This window comes from Chelmon rostratus, chromosome 4, assembly GCF_017976325.1.
Source record: "Chelmon rostratus isolate fCheRos1 chromosome 4, fCheRos1.pri, whole genome shotgun sequence".
NCBI classification, from domain to species: Eukaryota; Metazoa; Chordata; class Actinopteri; order Chaetodontiformes; family Chaetodontidae; genus Chelmon; species Chelmon rostratus.
The window spans coordinates 22,175,102-22,202,614 of NC_055661.1; the positions used below are offsets into that span (position 1 = coordinate 22,175,102).

Here is a 27,513-nt window from a genome sequence, read left to right on the forward strand (position 1 = left end):
CACCTTGTGCAAGCTGTAGGCATGCTGATGATCGGGAGATGTCCCAGTGGAGGGATGACAGGAGGGTGGGAGTCCTGAAGTGAGAAGGGAGGGAAGTAGCGCTCACAGCAGATCCTCTGGATGTGACAGATGACCAATCTCCGCTTTGGGCTGACAGCAGGCCTTCCTACAGCAACAAGCTCGTCAAAGTTCCTCCAGTTGTCATCTTCAGTCTTGTTTTCGATTCTTTTCCCCCGATCCTTTCACGAAATGCCGTAAATGAATGAATCCACCTTTAGAAGTTCCTCTTTAGTGTCGCTCCTTGTTTCTCCGTTTGTTCTCCTCCTTGAACTGAGGTCTTCTTTCCCGAACCACAGATAAAGTCCTGGGACGCGTGAGGATGCGCATGTGTGTGTGTGTGTGTGTGTTTGTCTGTTTGTGTATGGATATGTGTGTGTGAGTGTGTATGTGTGTGTGTTTGTGTGTGTGTGTGTGTGCACCTTGCGATGCTCTACTCTTTCCAGCTGAATAGGAACAAGGTGCCTGTCTGAGCTGCTGACCCGTGGCTGAGAGGGAGTTGAATGAGGGTTGGTGACTGACTCTGTGTGTGTGTGTGTGTTTGTGTGTGTGTGTATGCGGGAGTGTGTGATTCAGAGAGAGGGAGGGAGAAAGAGAGAGGGAGAGAGCGAGTATGGGAGGGAGAGAGCCGGTGTGTGTTTGCGACTGAGAGAGAGAGAGAGGCAGTGAGAGTGTGTCTGTATGTGTCAGAGTGAGCGGCAGTCGGCGAGTGTGTGTCAGCCAGCACGGGGCAGTGAAGCAGTAAGCGAACGGCCTCACGCTCTGCTGTGCGCAGTCAGTCAGTCAGTCCTCTCCTCTGTGGAGGCACCGGCTGAGTTGTCCTGCATTTTATCCTGGGCAGGGCCAGCATCTAGGGGGTTGAAAGACGAGGGGTGGGTGGGGCCACCGCACTCATTCATAACCATTTCAAACAAATGAGAAAGCCTGCATCAAGCACATTCCCCTTTCTGTTCTCTCTCAGAGCAGTTTATTCTGTGAGAAACAAGTCATTTGCTTTTCACCTGTGGATTTTATTATCCCCTTTTCTTTTTTCTTCTCTTTCTTTTTTGGTCACAGACACCTGGAAAGACTTACATCCCCTTCTTATACCATGACCTCTGCTGTCTCCCCTTGATGTGAATGGTGAAGCATTTTGTAACACGGTCAAATCAGCTCCATTACTGTCCAGTGAACCAGCTAGGAGACCGTTTTTTGACACCTTCGCTCTCTTTTCTTCTCCCTGGCCACACAGGGCAAATTAAGAGAGCCTTCCCTTTTCTTTTCTTTTTTTTTCCTTTTTCTTTTTTTTAACGGGCGCTGCTTTGAATCATCAAGCGGTCGCAAACACAGAGCAGGTTGCAGGAGTGTCGGCAGAGTTAGTCCAGATGAAGCCTGAGAGACTCTCTGATCACCTGTGTTAATATTTCAGTGCAACACCCTCTCTGATCTTTGCCGTTTCATTTGGAGAGCAGGGCGGAAATGAAGAACACCTTTTTTGTGACTTCCCACACTCTTGTCTGTCTTTTACAAGGTGCATAATGAACCTGATTAGGGCGAGGCATTAAAGCTCAGCCGACCCACTCCAATTAACAGACTCTTTATTTCTGGCATGTGCTATCATAGAGTATTATTCTTACAATGTGAGGAGAAACAAAAAAAAAAAGTATACTACTCAACTAGACTGGAACTTAAAGGGAAATGTTAATATTTGGGAAAATATGCTTATTTGTTCTCTTGTTCTCAAGAGACAATTGATACCACTCCACTCTTATATCTGTATGGGACATATAACAGTAGCCTGTTAGCTTATCTTAGCAATAACGCAGAAAACAGGATGGAAAAGCTATTCTAGCTCAGTCCAAGGGTGAAAAAAAATCCAGGCAACCAGCAGAAACTCCAGACACGTGCTGGTCCTGACCAAGAAACCAGATTACCCAAACACAATATAAAATATTAAGTAATGAACTTTAGATATGCTGGTAGGTGGATTCTGTTACCTTTAGCCAGGCTAGCTGTTTCCCCTTGTTCCCAGTCTTCATGCTAAGCTAAGCTAGCTGCGTGTTGGCTTTAGCTGCACATTTATCGTACAGAAACGAGTTCAGTATGAATGTAAAGCTTTGATCATCGTGTTTTGGACAGCTGCGGATTTGATGAAAAGGGGGAGATTGAGAAAGAAGTTGCAGACGTTCTGAACTGGGGCAGTCCAGTTAGCGGTGGCAATGACCCCCTTTTTTTAAAGGAGTCCCTGTTTCAATTATGCGTACCACCCTGAGGCCACGCTCGTCCGGTGCTGGAAGTGCATTTGAGGAGTGTGTGCTCAGAGTGGGTGACAGTCACTTCACACTCTGTGGCTTGTTAACGGCCCCCAGAGACTTGCTGTCCTCCAGCCCCTATTTAAACCTTGCCATCATAAAAAAAAAAAAAACCTTATGAGAAAGAGACCAGTCCCCTCTTTCTCCAAACTCCCTGCTCCAGCCCCCAACTCCCCCAAGCCATTCCTGTCTACCTGCCGCTATGTTCTGGTCCTTGGTGCCTGCCAGGCTCCTCATCAAAGCTACTTTCAGCGTAGATCTATGCGGGCCCTTCGTAAAAATCACAGTCTTTCACCCTCAATTAAACCACGCCGCAGTGTCTGTTAACTTCCTCTGGCTTTATCCGCTCTCTCTGTCTCTTCTCACCCCCTGTCCCTGTCCTTTAAAAGCAGAATCTGTTCCGCACAGGACACTTTTTAGTCCCCACCTGCATGAGCTGTCCAACATTACTGGAACTGGTGGGAGTCAGAACGAGAAACAAAGAAGAGCAAGCGAGAGGGACTGAGAGCATTGTGAATGTGTTTTTGGTTAGTGTTGTATGAAGTTGTTTCCCCATCTTCAAAAAAACATGTAGATAGTTTTCAGGACATCTGAGTGTTTGCAGGCTTGCCTCAGTTATTGATTTATTATTCTGTCTCTAACTGCAGTGTAATAGGAAATGATCTTTCTTAGTTATATAAGGCATTTAGACAACGGCAGCCTTTGCTGTACGGACAAAAGTGCAAAATGTTTTTCGTAAAAAGTGGTCATTTGAACACAAAAATTACAGCAATGATGAAGCTGCATCATCATGGTCTTATCTGGAAGTCTCTTATCAGGTTGTAACTGAGACACTGTTTTTGTTCGGAGGAACTAGTATGTTTTAAGATAACTATAAAAAATAGCCTTTTACAGTACAACGTGCCGCTCCCTTGCCTTTGCTGATTGAGGCAGATTGTTCGGTTCCACGTGCTCTCCAGTCAGTTGATCCTTCCAGCTAATAGTTCCAACAGACTCCATATGTCAATTATAAACTTTCCAATGATCTTAACCATTTCTTTGTATGACACTGATAATGTTCGGAGCCGGGTTACCATCTTCTAACAAGAAGCCATCCTATTAAAATGCTCATTTTACATAAAAGGAGTTTGTTTCTCTCTATAAAGTGAAGAATTACTTTTATACTGAAATATCAGGAAATTGTAAATTCTTGAAAGCAATGAAAATTTACTTTGAACACTTACATTTATGCACATAATGAATCAAATGTTACCATATATAACATGCACGTAGGATATATTAGCCGTTTAGGAATACTGTAATATTATCGTGAGTGAATTTAAAAGTATTCTAACTATTTTGGAAACCAGTAAGGTCATGGAAGACATTCTTTGCAGTACAACACACCGGCTTATTTACAATGAAATAACATGCGTGGAATTCAAATGTGTGACAACTGTACACTATTCTGTTGTGTTTCTCTTCCATAACTTAAAATAATAATGATATATTAATCACATTTAACTTGACGGAGGACATGTACTCTCATTATTCTCTGTTGGATTGGTGTCTCTGCCAAACACACGCGCACACGCACGCACACACATGCAAACAAACAAAACAAAGAGAGAGAGAGAGAAACAGAGAAAGTGAGAGAAAAAAAGAGAATAAGAACCTCCAGGAAGTTCCAGCTGTCCTTCCTTTGCTGAAATTCCCCGTAATTAAAATCATACAATCATTCTATGTACTGTATAACTTCTCAAAAATCAGAGTGGCCCCCGAGGTCAACAACAAAGCTCGGGCCTCATGTGAGTGTCAGATGTGGCAGCAGATTGCTTTGTGGTGTCTTGGAAACAAATGTTTGGGCTCTGAGCTCAGTTCCAGCGCAGACACAAGCATAATGTATTTCTTTGTTAAATGTCGTAACGTGCAGTCGCCTGCTGTTTTACAGTGTGCATTTTTGACGTTTGAAAGCTACAGTAATTTACTTGATTTCAATACCTAGTTTATCAGCTTACAGCTGTCTAGTTTATTTACAATTTATGATCAAGTTGGCGATGAATCCACTGTATAACTTCTTATTTTATAGATCAGAAGCAGAGACAAGGAATCTTTCAGGAAGAAGAAAAACTGATGCTAGCATCTGTGTGGTGTAGATGATTTACAGCTAAGATTGATGGTCATGCCATTAGTTTTGCAGGTATTTGGTCCAAAGTATTGGACAACAAAAATCTGATGTGACGATGGCGAGAGGGTAAGGCATCATTAAGCCATCGCATTTCATCCTGCGAGGAACATGAATGTGCCAAATTTCATGAAAATCCACCCAATTATATTTCACTCAAAACCACAAATGTCAACCTGGTGGTGATAGAGAAAACGTCAGGTAAGCAACAAAGTCATTAGGATTTATCCTCTGGGGAACATGAATGTCAAGGTTTCCTCTCAATCCATCTAATAGCTGTTGAGATATTTCAGTCTGACCAACATGGTGGACTTCCTGACTGTCCCTTGAGCCATGCTGCTAGCTTGGCCTGCAGCAATTGCTTATTTTAGCTTTGTGTGTCCGTTTCGCTAATGACCACAACATGCCTGATGCATGTCTGCCACAGATGGATTATACTGAATCTGTATCCTCTGATTTGAGCCGGGTTGAGCCGTGCTGTGCGAGCGTGCCCTGAGCTGAGAACGCCGCTCTGTGAGCCAGGCACCCAAGGAGGATGTTCTCGAGTGGAGGAACCTAATCTTTCCCAGCAGGAATCCAAGCGGCTCTGTAAGTGTATGAATAGAGATAATATCTCTATAATGAGGCCTGTTTTGTACCATCAAAGTCTTCAAAAGGGTCTGAAACCCGACCTCCCTCCTAGCACTGACAATCCCTCAGTAATAGCTCCCTATTATTAATTGTTTTGCCGGCCTGCTAAGTCCTTGTCTCTCCCTTTCTCTCTCTCGCTCTTGTAGTTGTGTTTTAGCAGCTCACCCCTGACCTGCTGCTTTTAAGTCTACTGACATTCTGCCAGTTTGTAACTCAGTGGTAGGAAGGTGGTTGTTTTGACTTTTTTTTTTTCAAATGAAAGTGTTTCCAGATACAGAATAATCTACTTTCTCTTTATTGCACATGCTACGCTGCAGGGAGTTACAACACTCACATAAGGAAATTATCTCACACATATTATACACGGGCAGTAAATTCTTATAATTTCAGCGATTATGCAATTTATGCTTTGAGCGTGGCCAACACAGCCTGTGTTGCTGGGTCGGGCCCAACACAGGTGTGCTTCATATCTTTGAGCTGTCTGTTGTGGTTGGCTGACAAACATCCGGATGTGGTTAAAGGAACTGACCAGACCACCTCAGCTGAGCTTCAGTGAGGACATGGCCCTTTGCATATCCTGCTTCGTGACCATTGTCTATTGTCAGTGGCGTTATGAAAAGTGGGCTATCTATCTGATGCTGCGAAGAGTTCTGAGAGATCCAGCCTCCCGGTTCTTCATAGGATAGCGAGCAGAGATTCACCTGACTGATAGAGCCTGATGAAAAAAAAATGTGACTTGTCAGGGGCGATAAAACATCTGTGCGCTGCTATCTGATACATCAGACGCACATAACAGAGGACATGGATAGAACAGGCGGGTGGTGAGGATGGAAAAAGCACTTTAAAAATCTTTGCTGACTCAGCATTTCTTCACTCCCCTAATAGGTGCAGTAGCATTGTGTGAATGTTGAGGTTGACCCAACATCATTAAAGCCTAAAGTATACATCATTCTTTCAAATTATTCTATTAAGAGAGATTTGTAAATAGTACAATAGTAGCATGACAACATCTTAAGACTTTTTAACTGACTCACTAATTGAAGCCATCTTAAGATGCATGTGTGAGGAAACCCAATAAGAGCTGAGTGAGTCACAGCAGTCCAGTAAAGGTTTGTGGATCAGCCCGAAGAATCATTTTGATGTCTGTGTCTCTGTAATGGACAATAATGGACATAAAGTGTGTGATGTGATGACTAAGATTTCTTAAGAAATGTTAGTATCAGCACTCTGGAAGTTTACAGTAGACTGCAAAAGTACTAATGTGCTGCTTACCCCAGCGTGAGCACAGAAGTGTCACTTGAAAGAAAATGTTTAATAAAGTCTTCCTGGATATGACTTCTCGGATGTCACATATGTGGACCCTCACAGCGAAGTTCCTTAAGAAACACTTTTTTCCACATGGTGACAGGTCGCTAATTCCATGTAAGTGGCGCAGACACACACACACAAGAGACTCACACGCACACAGAAACACATGCCAAAGGCATTTACCAACACAAGCATCTCACAGAGAAGTATCTCCATCAAAAACAGCCCTCTCTCCATCTGTTAAACAAATAGGGAGCCCCTACAAAGGTGTGCAAAAGAATCCACATGATCAAAGTGTATGAGAATGGCAGCCTTGTGCTGGCCTGGCCATTATCAGGCCCCATGAATGCCTGTCTTCTCCTCTTTTGTCGGTCGAGGCATTGACAGTCACTCACCCGGCAATGACTGTCACACCAGCGCAAAGAGCCAGCCGCCGACAGGGGCCAACCACATCAAACGAGGCTGTCAAGGGGCCCTGCTCGTGAACCGTGGCAACAAACACCTCCTGATCCTCACCTACAGCTCAGCAGCAGACACCCACCGCTGTGCTCTCAGCCACTGCCTCCACTGAGAAAAGATGTACTGCCTGGACCTCATTTCCCTCTCCGCAGCCCCCCTTTCTCTCTCCCACTCCCTCTCCCTCTCCGTCAAGTAGCGCTTGTGTTAACCTCCAGCCTGCCGAGACACAAAGGGCTGCTAAAGTGTTTAAGAATGCTTTATGGATGCATGACAAGGGGAGGCTGACACTGCTGGGGGTCAGAAAGTATACAGGATTTGAATGAGATACATTCAGTTTTACTTTCAATTTGGAGCTGAGTCACACTTGATTTAAACTGCATGATGGTTGAACTTCAAAAGTCGACTGGAAGAAGAAGACAATAATTTTCAGGGTACTGTGACAAGCACTTTAGTCAAGTCAGCACCAGAACTGGTTGCATGTGTATACGACCAGCTTCAGGTTACATTAATGGGAATAAAAGTATGCAGTGTTTTTCCTCAGTTGATGAGCAGTTTATGTTAAGTACCACAATAACTGCTTAACAGTAAATGCTGTACAAGTCCTGAGAAAACATATGGAATTTTGTGTTGTTTTTAGTGCCAGTTTCTGAGCATAGAAAGACAGTTGAAACATTGTGAATATCATTTTAAATTAACCTCATCTTTTATGTCAAATGTCTCATTCACAATGTTGCCTGCTGCATATTCAAAATTTATGACAACTACACAAGAAAACATATGAGGTATGAAGTAAATTTAAGTACTGGACAGATTTCTTGTACATATAACCAATATACAAGAGTATGGTTATAACTTAAACTAAACTATACACTATAGCAATGATTTTAAAGTTGCATGGCCAAAATATTTGACGTCTCAGAGAATTATACATTTATGTAAAAAAACGTGAACCTGAATACAAATGTCAAACTATCATCCAAGATATGTCGCTCGTATTTCTGTAGGACACTCATTTTCACCTTGATCTCCTGTTTGACCTCTAGTCCTACTTCGATTGGCTGTGATGAGACTGCCACCTGTAGGCCAAACACAACTCACTGTCCATTTCAAACTACAGTGATGTCTGTGGGTATTCCAGTTTAGCCACTGAAAAGACAGAAAGGATAAAGCTTTTTTTTTTTTAGAAATATTCTGTGATAAATTGGTGCATTCCTCCCTATAAAATACTGAAAAAAGAATAAGTGAATCTAAGAGGATGTGGGTGATAAGTAAAACTTGTTGTTGTCTAATTAGTGCTATCCCTTTAAATAGTTTTAATTATGTCCTGAATCCACTCCAGAGAACATTTGCAGGGTGGTAGAAGAGACAAAAGCACCAAAAGAAACAGGCTGCAGACAAGATGGCGGGCATGAACCCTGATGGTTGTCTGTATACAAGAAGTCATGTGAAATTGACAGTAGGAAGTAGCTCTTTTTTTGGGTATATAAAATAACTTTCCATTGCAGAATTAGAACTATATGTTTGGTGAAACTTTAATTAAACACATTACCATCAGCAACTGAAGTCGGTGTTATTACTTTTTCTGCCTTTCCCATCATATTTGGTGAATTTTTAACCTTTATTCAAAATGAATAAAAGCAACTTTTTTGATTTCTATAAAAGAGATGTGAAAATATGAGTGCTGATTTTGTATCCACCTAATTGTATCAGATGGAAATTTTGTATGAGCAGACCCGTATTTCCAAATAGCTTGTTTAAGTTGAATTGTCAATGTGCATGTTAGGAGTTACATTAATATTCAGCTTTGTTCAATTTGTAACGTTTCACTGATCATACAAGATCATGCACTGTGTGCCTGAAATAATTGGTAATGGATAATTACTCAGTTTTTACTGTCAAGCTTATTTGCTTTAAACCCACAACTCACAGTAAAAGTGTGTCACCAGACTGTTTAACAGACACCACATGGCTTCAAGCATGTGGACACCTGACTTTTCAACACATTGATAGTTAAACATGTAAATCGTGGGCCTCATTAAAAGTTCTTTATGTGGACATGAGTGTCTACTTATGTAGTGTGATCAGACCAAAGTCTTCATTTTCGCAAGCACTCCAGCTGACATATTATTAGCATCAAAATTCCTGTTAAGATATATAACAATGTAGAGCTCATCCCAAATAAAGTAAAAGCTAATATATTTGAGTGTCACCTGGAAAACACGAAGCATTCAATAGCACATTTACAAAACCCACACTCGATTTATCTGCGATCTTCCAACCAAGCCTTAAACCATGATGATCGCTCCGTGCGACTATTTTGGTCTCGTTTAAGATGGCGGCCTAGTGCTCAGAAGTAATGCGGTTATACATGTCAACATGTCACTCCTCAGGGTATGTGCTTTTGCCAAATGTGTGAACCGTCGCAGTTTATTTGAGAAGTGTGCTTTTCGCCTGTCTTTTGCGGACTCCTGTCAGCTGTGTGTGTCGAGAAGGAGCGGCGCAGTGAGGCGAATATCAGGTGAGCCCAAGGAGTCTAGCATTAGTATCACAGCGAGCAAGTACGGTTGTAGTACGATGGACAAGTTCACTCAGTTTCTCCGAGGACTCTTGTGTTAAATGCCAATGTAGTAACGTGTTAATTCAATACCGAATAGCACTTGTGATGTCGGACTAGCACATTGTTGGGTTAACGTTAGTTTATGTATCAGCTGAGTAAAATAATTTGTTGAGTTTAGTCGGGGGATGCTTTGTTTGTGGACACGAGCTTGACCGTTAGGGTTTAACGGTTAAACTTATCAGCACATTCTTTACACATATATCTTGAGATGATGTAACTGTCAGTAATGGAAAAACCTTCTGAACCACTAACTGAGCAGTAACGTCCCATTACTACTCAGCAGCACAGTTGTTCTGCCCCGTCTTGGCAGACAGTGTGTGGTGGCTGAAGCTCAGGTGATGGAGCAGGTCAGCCAAGAGGTTGGGGGTTCGATCCCCAGCTCCTCCTGGTTCTTTAACAGGACTCTGAGCCCCCAAACGTTCCTCGTGTGTATGTGGAAGAAAAACGTAGCTAAGTGTACCTAATGTTAAAAGTAACTGCCTAGGAAGAAGAGGCATATTTATGCAGGATGTCTTCAATATTCATTATGATGTCTAACTTCCTTCCTTGTTTTTGTCTTTTTTTCAGAGACACCCTTTTATCTTCAAAGAAGCAATGTTTCATTTGTAATCCCAAAGGCAGAAGATGGAAAGAAACGTGTTCTGGAACAGTCTCACTTGTTAGACGGTATGTTGTTGTAGGGGCAAGTTGTCATGCTGCTATATTTCTAATATATTTATATGCATATTAAAAATGTCTTCTTTTATATCAAACACTGTTATAAAAGTTCTCTATTTGCTGCCAGCCCAAACTGCTTTTTTTTTTTTTTTGTCCAAGACTCCTGATAAATTTGCTGGTACATTGATGGGTCCTGAGGAGCCTCATATCACATTAAGTGTTTGAAAGTTTTGCAGAATACCTTTTCTTACGCAGGTGTTTTTGTTCCTTAATTGGCTCTTAAGTGTCTTAGATGCTACAGCCTGTGATATGTTACAATACTTGCAAGGCTTAATCAGCTGCTGTGATTCTTTCTGTATTTCAGTCTACTGCTCTGAAAAATGGTTGTCGGTAATTTTACGTCACATACCTTTTCTATTTCTCTCTCTTAGTGCTTGAGGCCAGGATCCACCAACTCCAATCTGACATCGTTCTAGATGTCAAACATGCAAAGGTGCAATTTGTTAAAGCCCACTCCTCTGGAGGAGGGGTTTTATCTGGTAAGGGTCCCAAAAGCAAACCTCAGGAGAAAACATGCATTCTTAAATCTGGACAGACTGTTGCTAAAGGAGCCCCTGCATCTCAGCCCAGCCGCTGGATTAAAAAATTAACTGAGGAGAAGAAAAAGAAACTCAAGAAACAGCAGCACCTCCAGCAGACTATACAGAAGAATGTCAAGGAGAAGCCTATTGCCAAAGCTAAAGGTAGCAAAAGCAGCTCAATGCTCCCTGGTACAGCACATAAAACTATACTTACCACAGCTAAAAAGACTGTGCCCTTGAATAAGAAGAGCAGAGGTGACATGACACTGTCTGATGAGATGTGTGCTGCAGTTTCTTCAACGGTTACCTCCACTGCTGCTACTGCTGCTACTGCTACAGAAGGAACAGCAGCCATGCCACATAAAGTATCTAAAGGGAAACGGAAGCATTCTAAAAGTCAGGTTCTCGGTGAAGAGGTCCAGAGGACTGTTACTGATGCCCAGGACGAGGCCAAGGAGCTGGCTGAGCATGAGAGGAGGCTCAGTAAGCAAGTAAGCCCGTGGACATCTTCAAATAAACCAGAATGCCTGCAGGAGGACAGTGAAGCAACGGCAGGCGGGGACATCCAGCTAAGCATCCAGTCTTACCTGGAGGCGTGTGTGTTTGCTGGGGACAATGAGAGGGCACACCGTTCCCTGCTCAGACAGCACAGAGTTTTGAATCGACGTAAACATCTGAACACAGACACGTACAACATCATGATGAGGATGTCGGCCAAGAAGGTGAGTTCAGGGCTCCATGTTTTAAAATTAGTCTGTGTGAGTTTGGCTGTAGCTTTTCTGGAGGAAAAAAAAATGTTATCGCGTGTCCCAGGAAAATGTTCTAGGTTTGACTTGTTGAATTTTTAGCACTTGTTTAGCTAAAGCTCTTTCATGCCTGGTCCAAGTTGTGTGAGGTGGTTATGCAGTCACAACACCAAGATATATTAGGCTGAATGGTCACTTTGATACGTGCAGGTGTAAGAAACTGGACAAGATAACCAGCCAAATACAGTATTTTCAATATCACTTTAGTAAGGTATTGTGTTTTGTTGAGTTTAACTATCATTTTGAGTAAACATTGGAATAAAATGTATGTGGAAGCAAAGTTGAATGGTCCCATGTTGTCTTTCTCTGCATATAGGGCACGTTAAATCAGATTGGCCGCATATTCATTTTGTTAGAAGAGGCTGGTCTGAAGCCAAATCTGGGATCCTACTGTGCTGCCTTAGAGTGTATGGGCCGCAATTCCAATTGCCCCCCAAAGATTGTAACAAGGTATGTATACACACACACACACACACACACACACACACACACACACGTATGCACGCTAAGACACCATCCATGAATAAGGCTCATTAAGAGCTGTGTTTGTGATAACATTTGACAAGCTGACACATTTGTTCAATATCATTTGATGTTTAACAAGAGGGCTATTACTGTGAGGGCTGTTACAGACTTGAGTTTTAAATGAGGACAGTGGCAATACAGAGACTTACCAGCAGGGGTCATGTTATGTTCATGGTTTACACATCTGCACCTCCTGAGTTCTGCCATGTACGACTTATAAGGGTTCAAGGCCTGAAGCGACAGAACCCTATTGTGTTCATGCCAGTTTCTTCTTCTGGCCAATTTCTGTGTGTGAGCTCTGGGGGAAATTATTAGCCAAAATCTGGAGTGCCATATAGATTGGTGCAAGTGGGAGTTTCACTGAAATCCAATGAAGGGGGGACTTTTACTGCGCGATTATTGGGACGCTGCAGGTTTTGTGTTGATGAAACAAGTGTGTGATTAGTCTCGCTCCTGAAGTAAACTGGCTGAAGTAACTTTGTTCACCTTACTGAAACCTGCTCATTGCTGCTTGCAGCTGTAGTTTTGGCAGATTGAGCTGCTTCCTTCTGTTGAATGAATATGATTGTTGCCATGATTGTCTCTATTTATGGCTGTTTTTATCTAAAAATAATGTTGTCAAAGAAGTAGCAAAGTGTGTCTACTTTTCAGTGATGTTCCTCTGGTAGTGGCTTATTAGTACTGCATCTGCTTCTTTTTGTGTTTTACAATGTCAAGCTGCTATTTTGATATTGCATGCTGTAGTGATTTAGTAACAGCCAGAGCTGACAATTGCTAGAGAAAAAACATCGGACTTGACTTTACAGCTCAGTTCCCAGTTATCCTGATTACTAATAATGTTTAAAATCGTTTCTCACAGATGAAAAGAGAAGTTAGTTCCATTGATTCTAGCTGCATGTTTTCTATTTACCATATATTGGTACTTCTTAAACCTAATATTTAGACTAATTTATTGCACGTAACACTTAAATGCTTTTTATGTATTACACAAATCGGTCTAATATTGACATCTCATATAGTCTGACTGTATGATAGTCAAAGTGCCTTTGCTTTGGGCAGCCATGATGCCATATTTTCAGATCACCCCAAATAAGTACAGAAAAGACCTCCCATGATTCGAATCTTACTGAAAATGTAAAAATTGCTCAACCAAAACAGTATTTTCATTGTCTCATGTTGTTCATTCTTGGGCTGTTGTTGATTTAGCTGAGGACAGCAGGGTTGGTCGGATACTGTTTTTACCACTTTGTTAAAAGGACTTTTAGGAGGATTAAGTAGCAGAATAACCTCAAGAGTCCCTAGTACAGCTTCGGTAGTAAATGTGCAACAAAAATCAATTATGTTTATTATGATTTTCCATTTTTGTGTTTTGTATTTTATGTGTTTTATGTTGTTTTTTTAAACAGTTTTCCGTGTTTAATGTGCTTTATTCTGTTTTCATGCTTAATTGGTTTACTTAGTTGCTGCAACAGCATGATCTCCACTGGGATGTTGACTGCTTCCCTTTGCCATCATGGTCCTGTCTGGTTTCAAAAACCAAATTGTTCAATGAGTGCCAAAGAGTTTAGTGCTCGGTGTCTCTCCTGTGTCAAGCTGAAAAATACAAGTGTTCGTAACACTTTGCACCTCATTTGCTGTTCCTTTCCCTAATTGCTGTTATTGTTTCCATGGCAACCAAGCATCAAACAATTTTTTCTGGAATTATTTGTCAATTGTGGAGGTTTCTGTCATGATTATTGCAGTTTTCCACAAGGCCTCTTAAAATTGCTTTGCAGGATGCCGACAGCATTAATGAGGTTGACTTTAACAAATTTAATTGTGGCAAGGCAGCAGAACTCTGCTGACAAGCACTGTGGTGTATTTAATCCACGTTTTACTCAGACAACCCACAACCAGAAACGTTAGGACACCTGTAAAACATGAATACAACAGAATGTGACAATTTGATGTTGCTTTGTGAAATATACTCTGAAAACAGTACAAAGTACATATTTTACCTCATCTTTTTTTTGTAAATATATGATTATTCTGTGTTTGATGCAGCAAACGTTTCAAACAAATTAGGACAGGAGCAACAAAAGACTGGAAAAAGTTGTGCAATGCTCCAAAAAACCCTGTTTGTAACATTCCACAGGTAAACAGGTTCTATGGTGACAGGTAATGGCATCATGATTGGATATGAAAGGCTCAGTCGTTCACAAGCAAGCATGGGACGAGCTTCATCACTTTATGAAATACCACTACTTTGTTCCGAAAAACTGTTTTACAGCGTCCCAACTTTTTTCGGAATCGGGGTTGTAGCAACTTTTTTCATCATGGACAACCTTGACAGCCAGCAGCCCAGTTGTGTCTCTGCAGTAACCAGGTCATCCTGACAAACCATTGTTTAGTATTATTAATTGAGTTGTTATCTCACTGACTGTGTGTCAGCCCCACATGAGATTTATGACATTTAGCACATACAGTATACACCTACTGGGCAGAGCTCACAGCCCCAGTAGAAGACTAAATGTGTCAAAGTGTGTGACCCTGTTTGATGGCAGCCAATACAATCAGCTGGCCTGCTGCCCAGGCAGTGGGAGGGCTCATATCGAATTTCCTTTTTTTTCTGAGGGGTCTAACATTGTGTGTCAAAAGGAGATATTCTCAGGTATGTTTAGGCCCTAATTCTTGTGGTTAATTTAGCTTGTGGTGTAAATTCAGGTATCATGGAACTTTTTAAAAATTGTTTGAATGCACCATAAGTTGTGGTCTTTTTGACAAATTCCCTTCATTTGGATAAGTAGTTCAGGTGCAGCCCACAGCCTTCAGTCCTCCAAAGGTCTGACCTTCATTAGCTATGTTCATTGAATAAGGCACTTTGTGCTGTTTCTAATCACACCAATCAAAGTAGCCCACTCCTACAACATGACTGTGCAGTGAAATTCTGAAAGCTTATCGCTCCACCATGTCACTGCTGGCTTTATTAGTTATTTGAGAGCTTCATCAACCTCAGTCACATTGAGTGCTGCTGCACAAACCACACACGCACACACACACACACACACAGAGAGAGGCAGGCATACTTTCCTCCTGAACCCCGGGGACATCACCCTATGCAATGTGGTCCAATAGGGGGACAGGTGGCAGGGCAGTAAGGTTGGTGGTAGGTATCTGGTTGGTCCATCGATCACTGTAAGCCGATGCTTACATGACGTTGTTTTTCTGCAGCGGTGCACGTCTGCTCAGTGTCTGGCCAAGCGGCCTCTCTTTTCTCTTACCTTTCTCTCCATCATCATTTTCTCTGTCACTCAATTTGTTTGTTGTCTGCCTGTTCTTTCCTTGACTGTGTTGTCTCCCCCTTTATTATGGCCCGACTGCTGTTGCTGTTCTCTCCTAATATCACTGTCGCCTCTGAAGCCTACCCTACAGCATCCTTCCCTCAATGTACCAATCTGTTCCCTTCTCCTCTGCCCCTCTCTCTCTCTGTCTGTCTCTCCCTTTCTCACACACACACACACACTTTTCCCTTCAAGTTTTCCCTTTTGTAAGTACTGTGTCCTCCAGAGCTCTTTGCTCCCTAGGGTGCAGCAGAGCAGTCACCAGGCTGATTATGCTCTATCTTTCAACCTCTCTGCTCTCTTTGTTCCTCTGGACCACACTGGCAGCACCCAGGCTAATCCTGTCTTTGTTCAAGGCTCTCTCATTTACTCAGACCAAAATTGCACATTGCATCACAAGAGACTCCGAGCAATGAGTGAAAATACTAAGAAAATTGACCTCCTTGGCTTGCTAGAAATATTTCGGAATATACTCTTCAGAATTTCTAACTCTAGACATGTAACAGAATATTGTAATACAGATTTTCTTAGTATTATTTATTCATTTATGTGCAGTACTCTGCTCACGTCTGATTAGATTAAGTCGGTGGAAGTTGCTGAGCCAAGGTTTCCTCCAGATGGTAATTAGCATGCTGTTATTTATAATTGTCTTGAGGAAAAGGTGCGCAAGGTGAAGCAGAGCTCTCTCATCCTCTGTTGTCGATGGCAAATGGGTTTTCCTCACTTCTGTCTCTTGGCTGAGTCACGTAGTTCTATAGTTAGCCTCTAGGGAGCAGTGCAACCAAACATGGTCCTCAGGCTCCTCAATCTTTGTTGTGCGGAGTCTTTATACCTCAAAGTGTGCATGGCATGAACAAGGTTTTACCACTGTAGACATGCAGCATCTGTAATTACACATGTAAGAAAATAATGTGTAGTTACATTGTAGGTCATAAAAATGGATATATGTAACTTGGATGACATTTAGTTAGTTAAGCCAACATGAAATGGAGAAGTGTGAAATACACGCTAATTTGTGTTTTTTACCCTCTGTTGCCAGTCATTATGTTTGTATAATTTGTAGTACCCAATCTAGTCTGTGCTTCCTACCTTGATAACATTATTTACCAAAATTCACAAATGTTTTACACATACAAAAAACATGTTTTTTAAACCTCAATACCACCAATCACAGATGATTAAAGATCTACTAGCCTGAAAATTTGAATTCAAAGGCCTTCTTTGGTATTATGTATGAAATTGAGTTATGGAATAATCTTGTTATTACAACTATCATTTGTATTCCAGTGACTGGCCTCACATTGGCATTATCTGCATTCTACAGTCCACTCATGGAGACTGTGCTCTCTCCAGCAGATCTCTAGGAGTCTCTATTTCAATAAACATTTTGCTGATGTCGTCAGTGCTCATCTGCCTCTGGATCAAGCTCATACTTTGAGTCTGACAGAAAAGAAAAGCCTGTCAATGCAAGTGTTTAAATTAATATTCTGCAGTTCCCAATCAGCTGTCAGTCAGGGAAGGCGAGATGCATACGATGATCCCAATGATCCTTTTGTTTTAAGCTGAAATAATCAGAGGCCCAGCAAGTTATATGTTTACCTTAGTCCCATTCCCACATCAACAGGCAGGTCAGAAGGTTGTGAACTCTGAACTTGTGATCAGAGTCCAGAATCTGCTTCATAGTAATAACCATGATCTCCCTCATAAATGAAAATCTACTTCTTGTATCATCCAATAAGCTAGCTCGCTTTCTAAACACTGAGCTAACGTGATTGAAAAGGAAGAGTACCGTGATTGCTCTCAGCTTTAGAGCTGAATGAGGTAATGTTATCTTAATCTGTTAGTATATACAGCTGTTAGTCTCTTGTTGCAAGACAAGAAAAAAAGATGAAATTTGATGGACTGATCATAGATAATTATATTTTAATAGTTATTATATTCCACTTGTGTTAGCCATGGGTATTACACTCGGTGCACTTCCAGTTAGGCGGCTATACAGTATTTGTATGCTATTGTGTGGAAAAATATAATTTGGGAGGTAGGCAATAAACAAACAAAAACGTCACCAATAGTTGTGCATTTCGTTATATGTTATAGAAAATGAGTAAATGAACCTTGAACTGTGTATCTCCCTGTGAGTCCACTGTAGTTGGGATAGGAGGTGACGTCCTGCAGCTTTACTGTACTACCATACATCCATGTCAGGAATTACTTGCAAATAATTTACCGTTTCTGCTTCGTTTTATCCTTAGCAGGTATCGCATAGAGTAGGAAGGCACAATAATGTATTAGAATCCCTTAATATTCTGTGTTTGACAGCTTAACCAGATGCTGTCTTGTCCGTTTACTGCTTCTGTAACACTCCCCATTGATTATGCTATTGACAGTTCTTACTCATGGAGCTGATATGAGTCATTGGAAATTGACTGGACAGCATGTTTCTATCCCATGTCCAATAATTAAGATTTAAAATCCAGAAATCTCAGAACCTGTTAACTAATTTAATGAGTCACTAGTGCCGAGGGGCATTCCCGGGCCCCTACGGAGATAACATGGCTAAAACGTGCCCAGAAAGACCCTGTGCGCTGACTGTATGTCTGTATATCCAGGTGCCTGAGCCAGATTGAGGAGGATGGCCTGTCTTTGGATGACCTGTTCAAGCAGTGTGTTTTCCGGCAAGATGAGAGAGACATGGTGATAAAGGCTGTGCGCATCGTCCAGCCCGACTACCAGCCCAAGCTCAACATGACCACAAGCCAGTGCACTTCATCGCTGGTGCAGGACTTCTACACAAAGGTATTACAGGCTAGCTTGGAAGGTGCACCACATCGGTTGAGACTGGAAAACTACTTTAAATACTTATTGTATCAAAATCCTGCCAATATAAAATTGTATCATGCTGCAGTAGTTATATTCAGTTATCACTGTTGTGTAGTGGTAATACACACCTCGGAAATTTAACTTGATCTTGCAAATATTTGCTCTTATCGTGAATTAAGGTTATTCTACATTTCTGCATTTGTGTGTTTTTGTCCTTGGTTTACTCACCAGCTGACAGTGAGGAAGGGCTCTGTTAGAAAAACAGTGATGTGCACCAATCAGAGTTTAGGAGCATTTTTATCAAAATCTGTCTGTTGGTGGGTTTGCTCATGTTGCCAAACCAGGCCAACATAGCCCACATGGGGCAGATTAGAGTTTCTGGCTGTTAACACTTAATTAACAATAACTAATAATAGCTGAGGTGTATGTGTTTGAATATCATCAGCATATTGAATGAAAATTTTGAGAATGAGAATGTGGGATGTATGATTAGCAGAGAAACATCAATGGACCTGACATATCGTTCCCCAGCACATTTGCACAGTTTAAAAGCAAAGCTAAACAGCATTATAGTTCAGGAAATGTATCTAGGACCTGCACAGGGTTTTATATTAGTTAGTGATATCGTATGACTATAAATGCAGACAAGAGTTATCTTTTCAAAACGCTGCTTGTGTATGTTTTGAGAGTCAAAGCATCAGAGCTGGGAAAGCTGTCAGAGGGCTCCAGCGTGACTACGAAGGTTTGATTGTCACCCCTTCACAGCCAGACAGGCACTGGCCTATTTATAGTGAGCCAACTCTGCTTTCTAATGGGTCCTCCGCTTTCCTTGCCTCTCCTCCTCTCACCTCTCCTCCCTCTTTCCCACCTCCCTTCCCCTCCTGATTCTCACATGATTCATTAACAGCTTTTGTTCAATCGAAGTATTTTTAGCCTCGATCTTTGCACCATAGTCCTCTCGGTCTTCATCTGAGTGACATATTTTCGTCTACTTTTTGTTACTGTTGGCCTGTTTGTGTGTGATTGTAGCAGTCAGCAGGTCATATATTTTTATCTTAAGAATGTATGTGAAACTCTACCACTTACTGAAATGTGAAGCAAGTCAAATGTGACTGATCCATTACTATTGTCTTTTGGTTGCATTTGTAAGGTTGGCTAACTAGTCAGTTGTTTATCTGACTGTGACGTCTTGGCAGGTTGATTTAATGATGGAAAAGCTGGCCAAATAACTGGTCCACTAGATAACAGAGGAGCAGACTGGATGGTCTCTGGAGGATCTTGAATCAGTGTTAGCAGCAGACACACAATCTAATTAGAATATTGTTTGTTGGTGTGAGATGGAATTTTGATTAAGATGATGCTTCTACAACATGCAGTTTGATCTAGTTTCAACTTGTCATTGGAGATTTCATGGTATTCTATCGTTTGATTTTTATTTTCATCCGGAAACTGGCCTGTATGAGCCCTCTTTAATCAAAACATTTAGTTTTACTTTCCTCACAATAGTTAAAGTAGTTCTTTTTTTTTAGTTCTTGTTAACCCAACTAGCGAATGCACTGTGTGTTTTACACAATAGAGACAATCAGTAAAAACATTATTATTTTAGGAAATTAGAATTCATTCAGTTTTACAAAGCAGTCAAGTAAAAGCACACAGCTGCACTTAAACAGAACTACAGCACAGTCCTGCAGAAGCTGCAAGTTTGTACTTTCAAAACAATTGTGCCCGCTCATTTTTCACTAGCTATCTATTGATTTCACCCGTCTGCTGATAATTAGGTGTTTGCCACTTTGCTCATATGTTGTTTCGAAGTTCTAATGCTGTACGAGAGCTGTCTGGTGCGGAATTTCTGTGCCAGAGTGCCTCAAGATTTGCTCTGACTGCTGTCCGTGCTGCACTTCTTTGAGTCCTAATTTCTACGAGCTAATAAATGCTCTTACTGCTGTACTACAACCTCTCATGCCACCAACCTTTTATGATGTGTGCAGATAATATCCTCTGCTCTTATTGCCTTGGCAAGGTCTCTATCTCTTTAAACAGTAATTGACTTTTTAAGCACATTTTATTTCTTTTACCAAGAAATCTGACAGTGTCTGACAAGTCTGTTGCTTAGTTCGTCAGTGCAAGCCACTCTGATCTGGTGGGTTGTAAGCAGCGTATTAGGGGGTCTGTCAGCAAGGTGTTCGATTGTCAAGGGTTGATTTACTATGCCCACACACATACACTCAGCTATTTCTGATCAACACTGGCTTTAGTCGACCACTTTGAAATTAAGGGCAGGTTCTTGAGAGGTTAATCACAGAGAAACAACATCCCTTAATGTCACACAGTAGGAAACAGTTGTTACTTCTGTCTCTCTCTCTCTGTCTTTATTCCTGTTGTGTGTATGTGTTTTAGAGGGAAGACTACCATTACCCAAAACTGGACTTCACTCAGGAGGAGCTTCAGGAGCGTTTCAAACGTCAGCTCAGCATGGAACAAGCCTGCAGTGTCACCATCGACTCTGTGGAGGCTGCCAAGCCCATCACTGAAAACATAGCCAAAATGGTAAGCCAACCAACCTCTTGCCTCTCTTTTGTCTTCATTGCACTGATAATGCACAAGACCACCAGAAATGTCAATTTTATAGTTCTGTGCTTGTGAAAATACGCAAATACTTTCAAAAATGTGTGTTGTGAAATGGAGTTTTTAATAAAAGGTGGTTTGATGTCAAGTCTTAAAAATACCAAACCAAAAATCCTAAAATTTACTAGACGTCCAACACATGGTCTTTGTAAACACCAAGATATTATTGTCAGATTAATTGTGAACATCTTCCTGTATTGTGCTGTAGTTTTGACTCTTTAAAGTGCAAAAAATGTGTCTGATTTCCTGCAAAACGAAAGTGCTGCCCCCACAATGTAAGACAGAGCCTGCATCGTAAAAAGGTGCATATTATCTTGGCAGTGCTGTGGTTTGTTTGGAGTAATTATGCTAATACATGTAACACCACGTATGTGATAATGATGCAGTGACATTTAAAATACTTTTTTCACCTAAGGGGACCCATCGTCTTCTATGAGTAAAGTTTCTCTGATATAAACTTTGAAATGATATGCATTTAGGACTGACAGGTTCAAGGAAGAAACATCATATTCCTGTGGTGTGCCTTCTTTCCAACTCTGGCATTTACAGTCCAGCTTGGCTCGTCTGCCTCTGCAGATGGGCTACGTGGGAAGCGAGCAGGCTGAGAGTCCCTGGTGGTCAGGAAGCATTTACAGACAGGCAGGGCAGAATAATAATGTATTGTAATGGTGGCCTCTGGAGAGAATGCAGTCACCTCTCCATCCACAATCCAGACTGTGTCTCTGCTTCAGTCAGACTGAGTAAAACTCTTCAACTGAAGAGTGAACACTTACACATGCACACAGGTGTGCACAGAACATACTTATACCACACTATCTCTACAGGCACATGCATGTCCATGAGCAAAGCTACTTACCCATGTACAGATTTGTCATTTTCCATTATTCAGTTAATCGTGTTAATTAAGTCAGTCATGAAAACCCATAAACGTGACAGAAAGGTTTGTTATAGTGCACCGAAAAGGTAATGTAGTAAATAATGCTGAAGCAAGTGCTTGTTCTTGCTGCAGGCTTGAAAAACAGGTTTTTTCCCGCATTTAAAATACATCAGATCAACAACAGTATAGTACAGTTTAAATGAAAATGAATACAGCTAAAAGATACGAAGGTCTCTTCCTTCTGGCTGTCATGAAACAGGAAGGTTATTGAGACTTTATGTGTATTTACCAAATGATATGAACTATGCCTGTGATAATACGTGACTTTTATCACAGTTAAGAACTCCATTAATCTGAATAACAGTGCTGGAAGTCACCCACAACCAATGCAAATGAAATGGCCACAGTAAAGAGACATGCCATTGTTTAGCCACGTCATCTGGTGGATAATGTAAATAAATTAAGAGTTAGATTAGATGATCAATACAACTGTCATGTTTCTTAAAGGAATATGAAGCTATATCCAGGAGGAGATTAATTAAGATCAGCATAAAAACTGGATGTGAAGGGGAACAGCTGACCGAGCTTTGTCCACGTATCTCCTCGCAAAACCCACAGCTTGTTGTTTTTGCATTTGCTACGAGATATAACATGTTAATTAGAGAGCTTTAGAGGATTTGGTAGGAAGATTTCTGCTTCCCCCTTTTTTTTTTTCAGTCTTTGTGCTAAACTGAGCTAGCCGCCTACTGACTCTAGCTTCAAATGGCAGTGGTTTAAGTCTTCTCACCTCTCAGCAAGAAAGCGATTACTGTGCATACAGTATCTCCCCAAATCTCAAAACCATGTTTTTTTTAACGTCAATCTACTGGAATATCATCCATGAATGATGATTTGTCATTGATAAATTGCATACCTCTCAACTGCAACACTTAATAATGGGCCAAGTACAGCAAGATTTGTCTTTGTCTTGTCTTGTCTGTGGCCCAGTCATGTCCCTCACTGAAGAATAGCGGTGTTTTCTCCCCCCGTCATCTGAAGCTAAACAAGCCTAACCATCAAATGCAATGCACACTCATGTTGCACAGTAACCCATGTCCAGTGAGAGGTGGCCCCATCTATCGCTTCACAATTTATCATGGCTGTCCATCTGGTCCGTGCAGTATGTGATAAACAAGGATTGCTGCCGGTTGCATTGTTGTATGTGACACATTCTTTGAGGGTTTCCTGCTGGCAGTCACCGTCATGAGATGGATGACCTCCATTTGTGTTGTCCTTTCAGAGGGAGCTGCTGGCGGATCAGCGGGCACAGTGGCAGAAGATCCTCCTCCAGGCCCTGAGGGAGAGCAAGATGATCCTGGCTAAGACCAACACCAAGGGCTACAGGCTTAACCTTTATCCCTATCTCTGTCTGCTGAAGGATCGCGAGTATGTTGACATCATGATACAGGTAATGCATAGCGCCTAACCCAGCCTGCTGCTCAACGAAAAGCCAGAAGTCTCAGCTTTAACAAAGGCTAGTCAGGGTATGAGTCAAAAAGATTTGATTGACGGCAGCTTTACTTCACTACAACACTATGAAAAAGGCATGTAGTGATGTCACTGCAGCGCTCCTTCGTTATCTCGACACTGCTGTCGTGCAATACGATCCGATCCAATCTGGGAAACCACAGTTTACAAATCAAGTGGGTGACAGTGACATCAGCTGCAAAAGCATCAGGCATTGTCTTTGGCAACAAAGGAGAGCATGCTTTGATCAGATACCTTTGCTTCCAACACAGACAGACACACAGGATATGATGTTAATTCTGACTTTGATTTCCTCTCTGACTGAAGGATTTCTTTTTCATTAAACTGAATCAAATCTGCCTTTTTTTTCTTTTTTTACAGAAATGTCATAAATGTTTTCTTTTGTTTGACCTTTTGAAATGTGTCCGGCTTTTATCCAGAGCGTTGCCAACCTGCCTCTCAGTGGAGAGTCACTGATGACTTTAGCCAGAGATCTGGGCAACAGGGTCTACACCATGTGCTCTGTGCGGCAGAAGTACCAAATTGAGATGATGGAAAAGTTGGGCAACATTTACTACGCTTACGCAGACCTGCTGGCCAAAGACACCAAGGTAAAGAAATAATCATGCACCAGATTCTTCCTGTATATATACTTCTTGTGTGTATTATTTTTGCAAAAGAGAATACAACACAAGATATGCGTTCATGTCTTGTATGCACTATGGTACGAGACAGTAAGACGCCAACTTATTTCTTGAGTGTATACCTCATACATACATAAAAACAACAACCTACAAATAATTTGCTTGATGGCATAATAATTAAGAAACTATCACTTTAAGTTGTAGCTATAAAACCTGTAGACTGTGTGTACTGTACTGCACAGTACAGCTACAGAGCCTGAAAGGGTGCAAACTAAAGGTCACTGCAGTATAACAGCTCCAGTTACATGTGAAAACACAATACATGGCTCTCAATTGGAGTCACGACACCAATGTATCGTATCCAGTTGAACCGTAATTTTTTGGACTCATCGCAGTCTCCTACACTTTATGATATTCTAATATTTTGATCTACAGAGCTGTAGATAAATGATGGCAGGCCGTCAACCTCAGCAGAGACGTATGTGAGATAAATGGGTTAACTAAGATGAGAGACAAATTATTAACTATTGATCAGCCCTGAAATGTGACAGATATTTAAGTGGATGGAATACTTTTCCACTATATGGACACGTTGTTCATTATTTTTAGGGTAATACATGACAGCGTTACCTCAGTCGGGTTTCGCAGCCAGTACCAGTGACTCTGTGTTCCACCAGTGTTTTGATGGTTCTGGCACATTGGGGAGTTAGTTAAGGTGTTTGTTTATGCAAGTTATTTTACATGCAGCCTTTGTAGTTAAAATGATGCCCGTTAGTGTGTTTTTTTGTTGTTATGATAGGAAACATTAATCCATCTACTTACTTACTTGTCTGAGTTGCCATTTTACACATTTACATTTTCATGCTTGATCACATCCCTAAAGAAAAAAAATTAGTCTCAACTTTTACAGTATTTAACAAACTTCTGGGAATATGAAAACAAATGGAAACAACGCTCTTCTGTTCTCCATAGGAGTCTCACGTCCTTCCTCGGGAGCAGTGGTGTAAGCTTGAGATGGAAGAGAGTTTAGGACCCACGCTGCAGGGTGGAGAGACCTATTGGCCTTACACACTACCTCTGGAGCTGGGCACTTACATGGTGGATATAATGGTCAAGAACCTGAAAATTAATAGCGACATCCTGAACCCGGCTCAAGACAGGAAGCGCATCCCCATCCTCTACCACATGTACACCTTCCGTAGCACACGACAGGTACAGTACATGTGATCGTCTTTCCGAGTGCTCACTTGGCCTGTTCCAAAGGGATGTCAAAGGGGTTTCTACCCTGGAGTTGGTAGTGATTATGCTAAAGTAGTCATGCCAAAGAGACAGGGCTTTGATAACCTGGTAACAGGATTCCTGAGCATTAACCCAGACCAAAAAAGACCCTTTCAACTGAGATTCATGTGGAAAAATGGTCAAGGATTACATTTTAAAGTGATCTACTGGAAACTAACATAGAGAAAGATATTGAAAAGGATTAAAAATAAAACAAAGTGAGGAGCTGTTCATTGTAAGAACCCTCCATCAGTCAAATCAAATTATCATATCCATTTTGACTTTCTGAAAATTAAACACAGTTAGTCCACGTAAACGATTTCCAAGGTACAGTCAAGTGCTTCAGAATTTAGGTTTTCATTAATAAGAAAAGAACCATAGTGGAGCAGAAACAAAGGAAATACCTGAAAACACTTGACCTTCGCCTTGGACAAGAAGACTGTCACTCTGAAGCCTATTACCTTATACACTTGTGCTCCCCCTGATCCAGAGTAAAGCTCCAAAGAGTGTGAATTATAAAACCATTCCCCCCTTGTGTGAGTTGGCAGGGGAAACAGTTGAGTAAGATGAATAGGTTCCAGGCTAATCCCTTTTTTAGTGTCCCCTTAATTGGCTCGCTGATTTAGTGCCATGGGACCCTGCAGGAGGGTGAGCCGACTGTGTCAGGGGAGAGAGGCGCAGAGAGAGAGAGAGAATTGTGAACTTTTTTTAACTTTATGGACTTTGACAGTGGGGCATACTGAATTTTGTTCTGGTCTGTTTTTTATGCATATATATCTTCCCCCTCTACTTTCTTTTCTCTTATTCTCCCCCTCCCTTTCTTTCTCTCTTTGGAGGTTAGCCCATCGGGGAGCATCCTAATGATTTTACAGCACAGCATGATAGTCTGACTCATGCAAGCAATGCTGAGGTGTTTTATTTTTCTGTCAGGTTACTGTATTTAAAATCATGTTCTTTATGTCCAGGCCTGCATGCTGTAAGCGTGAGTTAGAACTAGGACACAGTAAGTCTTTAACATCATAGCCCTTACCTGTGAAAAGCTTTACCTGTTTAGCGATGAGGTTTGTGGCGCTACAGCTCTTATTTTTATCGTATCTTTATCATCTTTCATGGATGTCTGTGATCTGATACATGATCTGATATATTCTGGTGACTGGTTGTATGAATGGAGGAATGATATCAATCAAGTGATCGTGATATCACTTGTGTTCAGGCTGGGTGTTTGTCTCTGTTTTTAAGAGCAACATTTTTTGTGGCTGCTCATTTATGATTTCTGCTTCCAATTGGATTTCCTGTGTTTAACCCTCCAGATCGGCTTCATCAAGCCCCACCCAATACTGGTCCAGATGCAGCAGGAGGCCATGGAGACCAAGCTGACCTTTGACTCCTTTGTGATGCCGATGCTGTGCCCTCCTATACCCTGGATTTCTGTAAAGTTTGGAGCCTACCTGCTGACACCTACCAAGCTGATGCGCACGGTGGAAGGGGCCACACAACATACGGAGTTGTTGGAGAAATGCCAGAACCTCAATGCAGTCTTGGACTCTCTCAATCAGCTTGGGAACTGTGCCTGGAGGATCAACAAACCCTTGTTGGATATTATTATTTCCATCTTCAATGATCGGGGTAATGATAAGTTGGACATCCCCCCTCCTCTGTCAGAGGCCCCCAAAATACCCCAGTTCAACTCCCATGATCCCACTTACACTGTTTCTGAGAAAGCCCACATGAAGAGGGAGATCGTTAATGCCAAAAAGAAATACAGTGAGATGCACAGCCTGCGCATGGATGCGCTGTATAAACTCTCCATCGCCAACCACATGCGGGATGAGATCTTCTGGTTCCCTCATAACATGGACTTCCGGGGACGTACCTACCCCTGTCCTCCGTACTTTAATCACCTAGGAAGTGATGTCACACGGGCTATCCTTGTGTTTGCAGAGGGGAAGCCCCTCGGTCCGAAGGGCCTGGACTGGCTTAAGATTCACTTAGTCAATTTGACAGGACTGAAGAAGAGGAGCTCACTGCAGGGACGGCTGGAGTACGCCAACACTATCATGGAGGACATACTGGACTCTGCTGACAACCCTCTCAATGTTAGTATTTATTGCTCTTTCCTGTTCATTGATGCCTTTGTCCAACCACGCATTCATAGTTCCACATAGCAGTTCTTGTTAGAACTACTTATATTTAAAGTATATATAATTACGTTTTGCTGAAATGCAAAAACAGCTACTATTTTCAATTCCTGAAATATGCAGATTACAGCATAACCTCTGTCTCTTTCAGTGGGGGAACGGTCACTTTAAGCAGTGACAAGATCTAAAGGGGATAAGAATATCTGTCAA

The 27,513-nt window shown here is 41.6% G+C and overlaps 1 protein-coding gene across 1 annotated transcript in view; it reads left to right on the forward strand.

The window, feature by feature from the left end:
• The first annotated feature begins 9,256 nt into the window (after window positions 1-9,256).
• Window positions 9,257-27,513, forward strand: part of polrmt (polymerase (RNA) mitochondrial (DNA directed)) — a 46,376-nt gene continuing 28,119 nt past the window's right edge. The window contains exons 1-10 of the mRNA XM_041935421.1: window positions 9,257-9,427; window positions 10,094-10,192; window positions 10,615-11,486; window positions 11,887-12,020; window positions 18,025-18,211; window positions 20,633-20,782; window positions 23,017-23,184; window positions 23,684-23,854; window positions 24,860-25,099; window positions 26,476-27,261. Coding sequence (XP_041791355.1) covers window positions 9,286-9,427; window positions 10,094-10,192; window positions 10,615-11,486; window positions 11,887-12,020; window positions 18,025-18,211; window positions 20,633-20,782; window positions 23,017-23,184; window positions 23,684-23,854; window positions 24,860-25,099; window positions 26,476-27,261 — 2,949 coding nt within the window. The 5' untranslated portion in view covers window positions 9,257-9,285. The remainder of the gene's footprint in view (window positions 9,428-10,093; window positions 10,193-10,614; window positions 11,487-11,886; window positions 12,021-18,024; window positions 18,212-20,632; window positions 20,783-23,016; window positions 23,185-23,683; window positions 23,855-24,859; window positions 25,100-26,475; window positions 27,262-27,513) is intronic.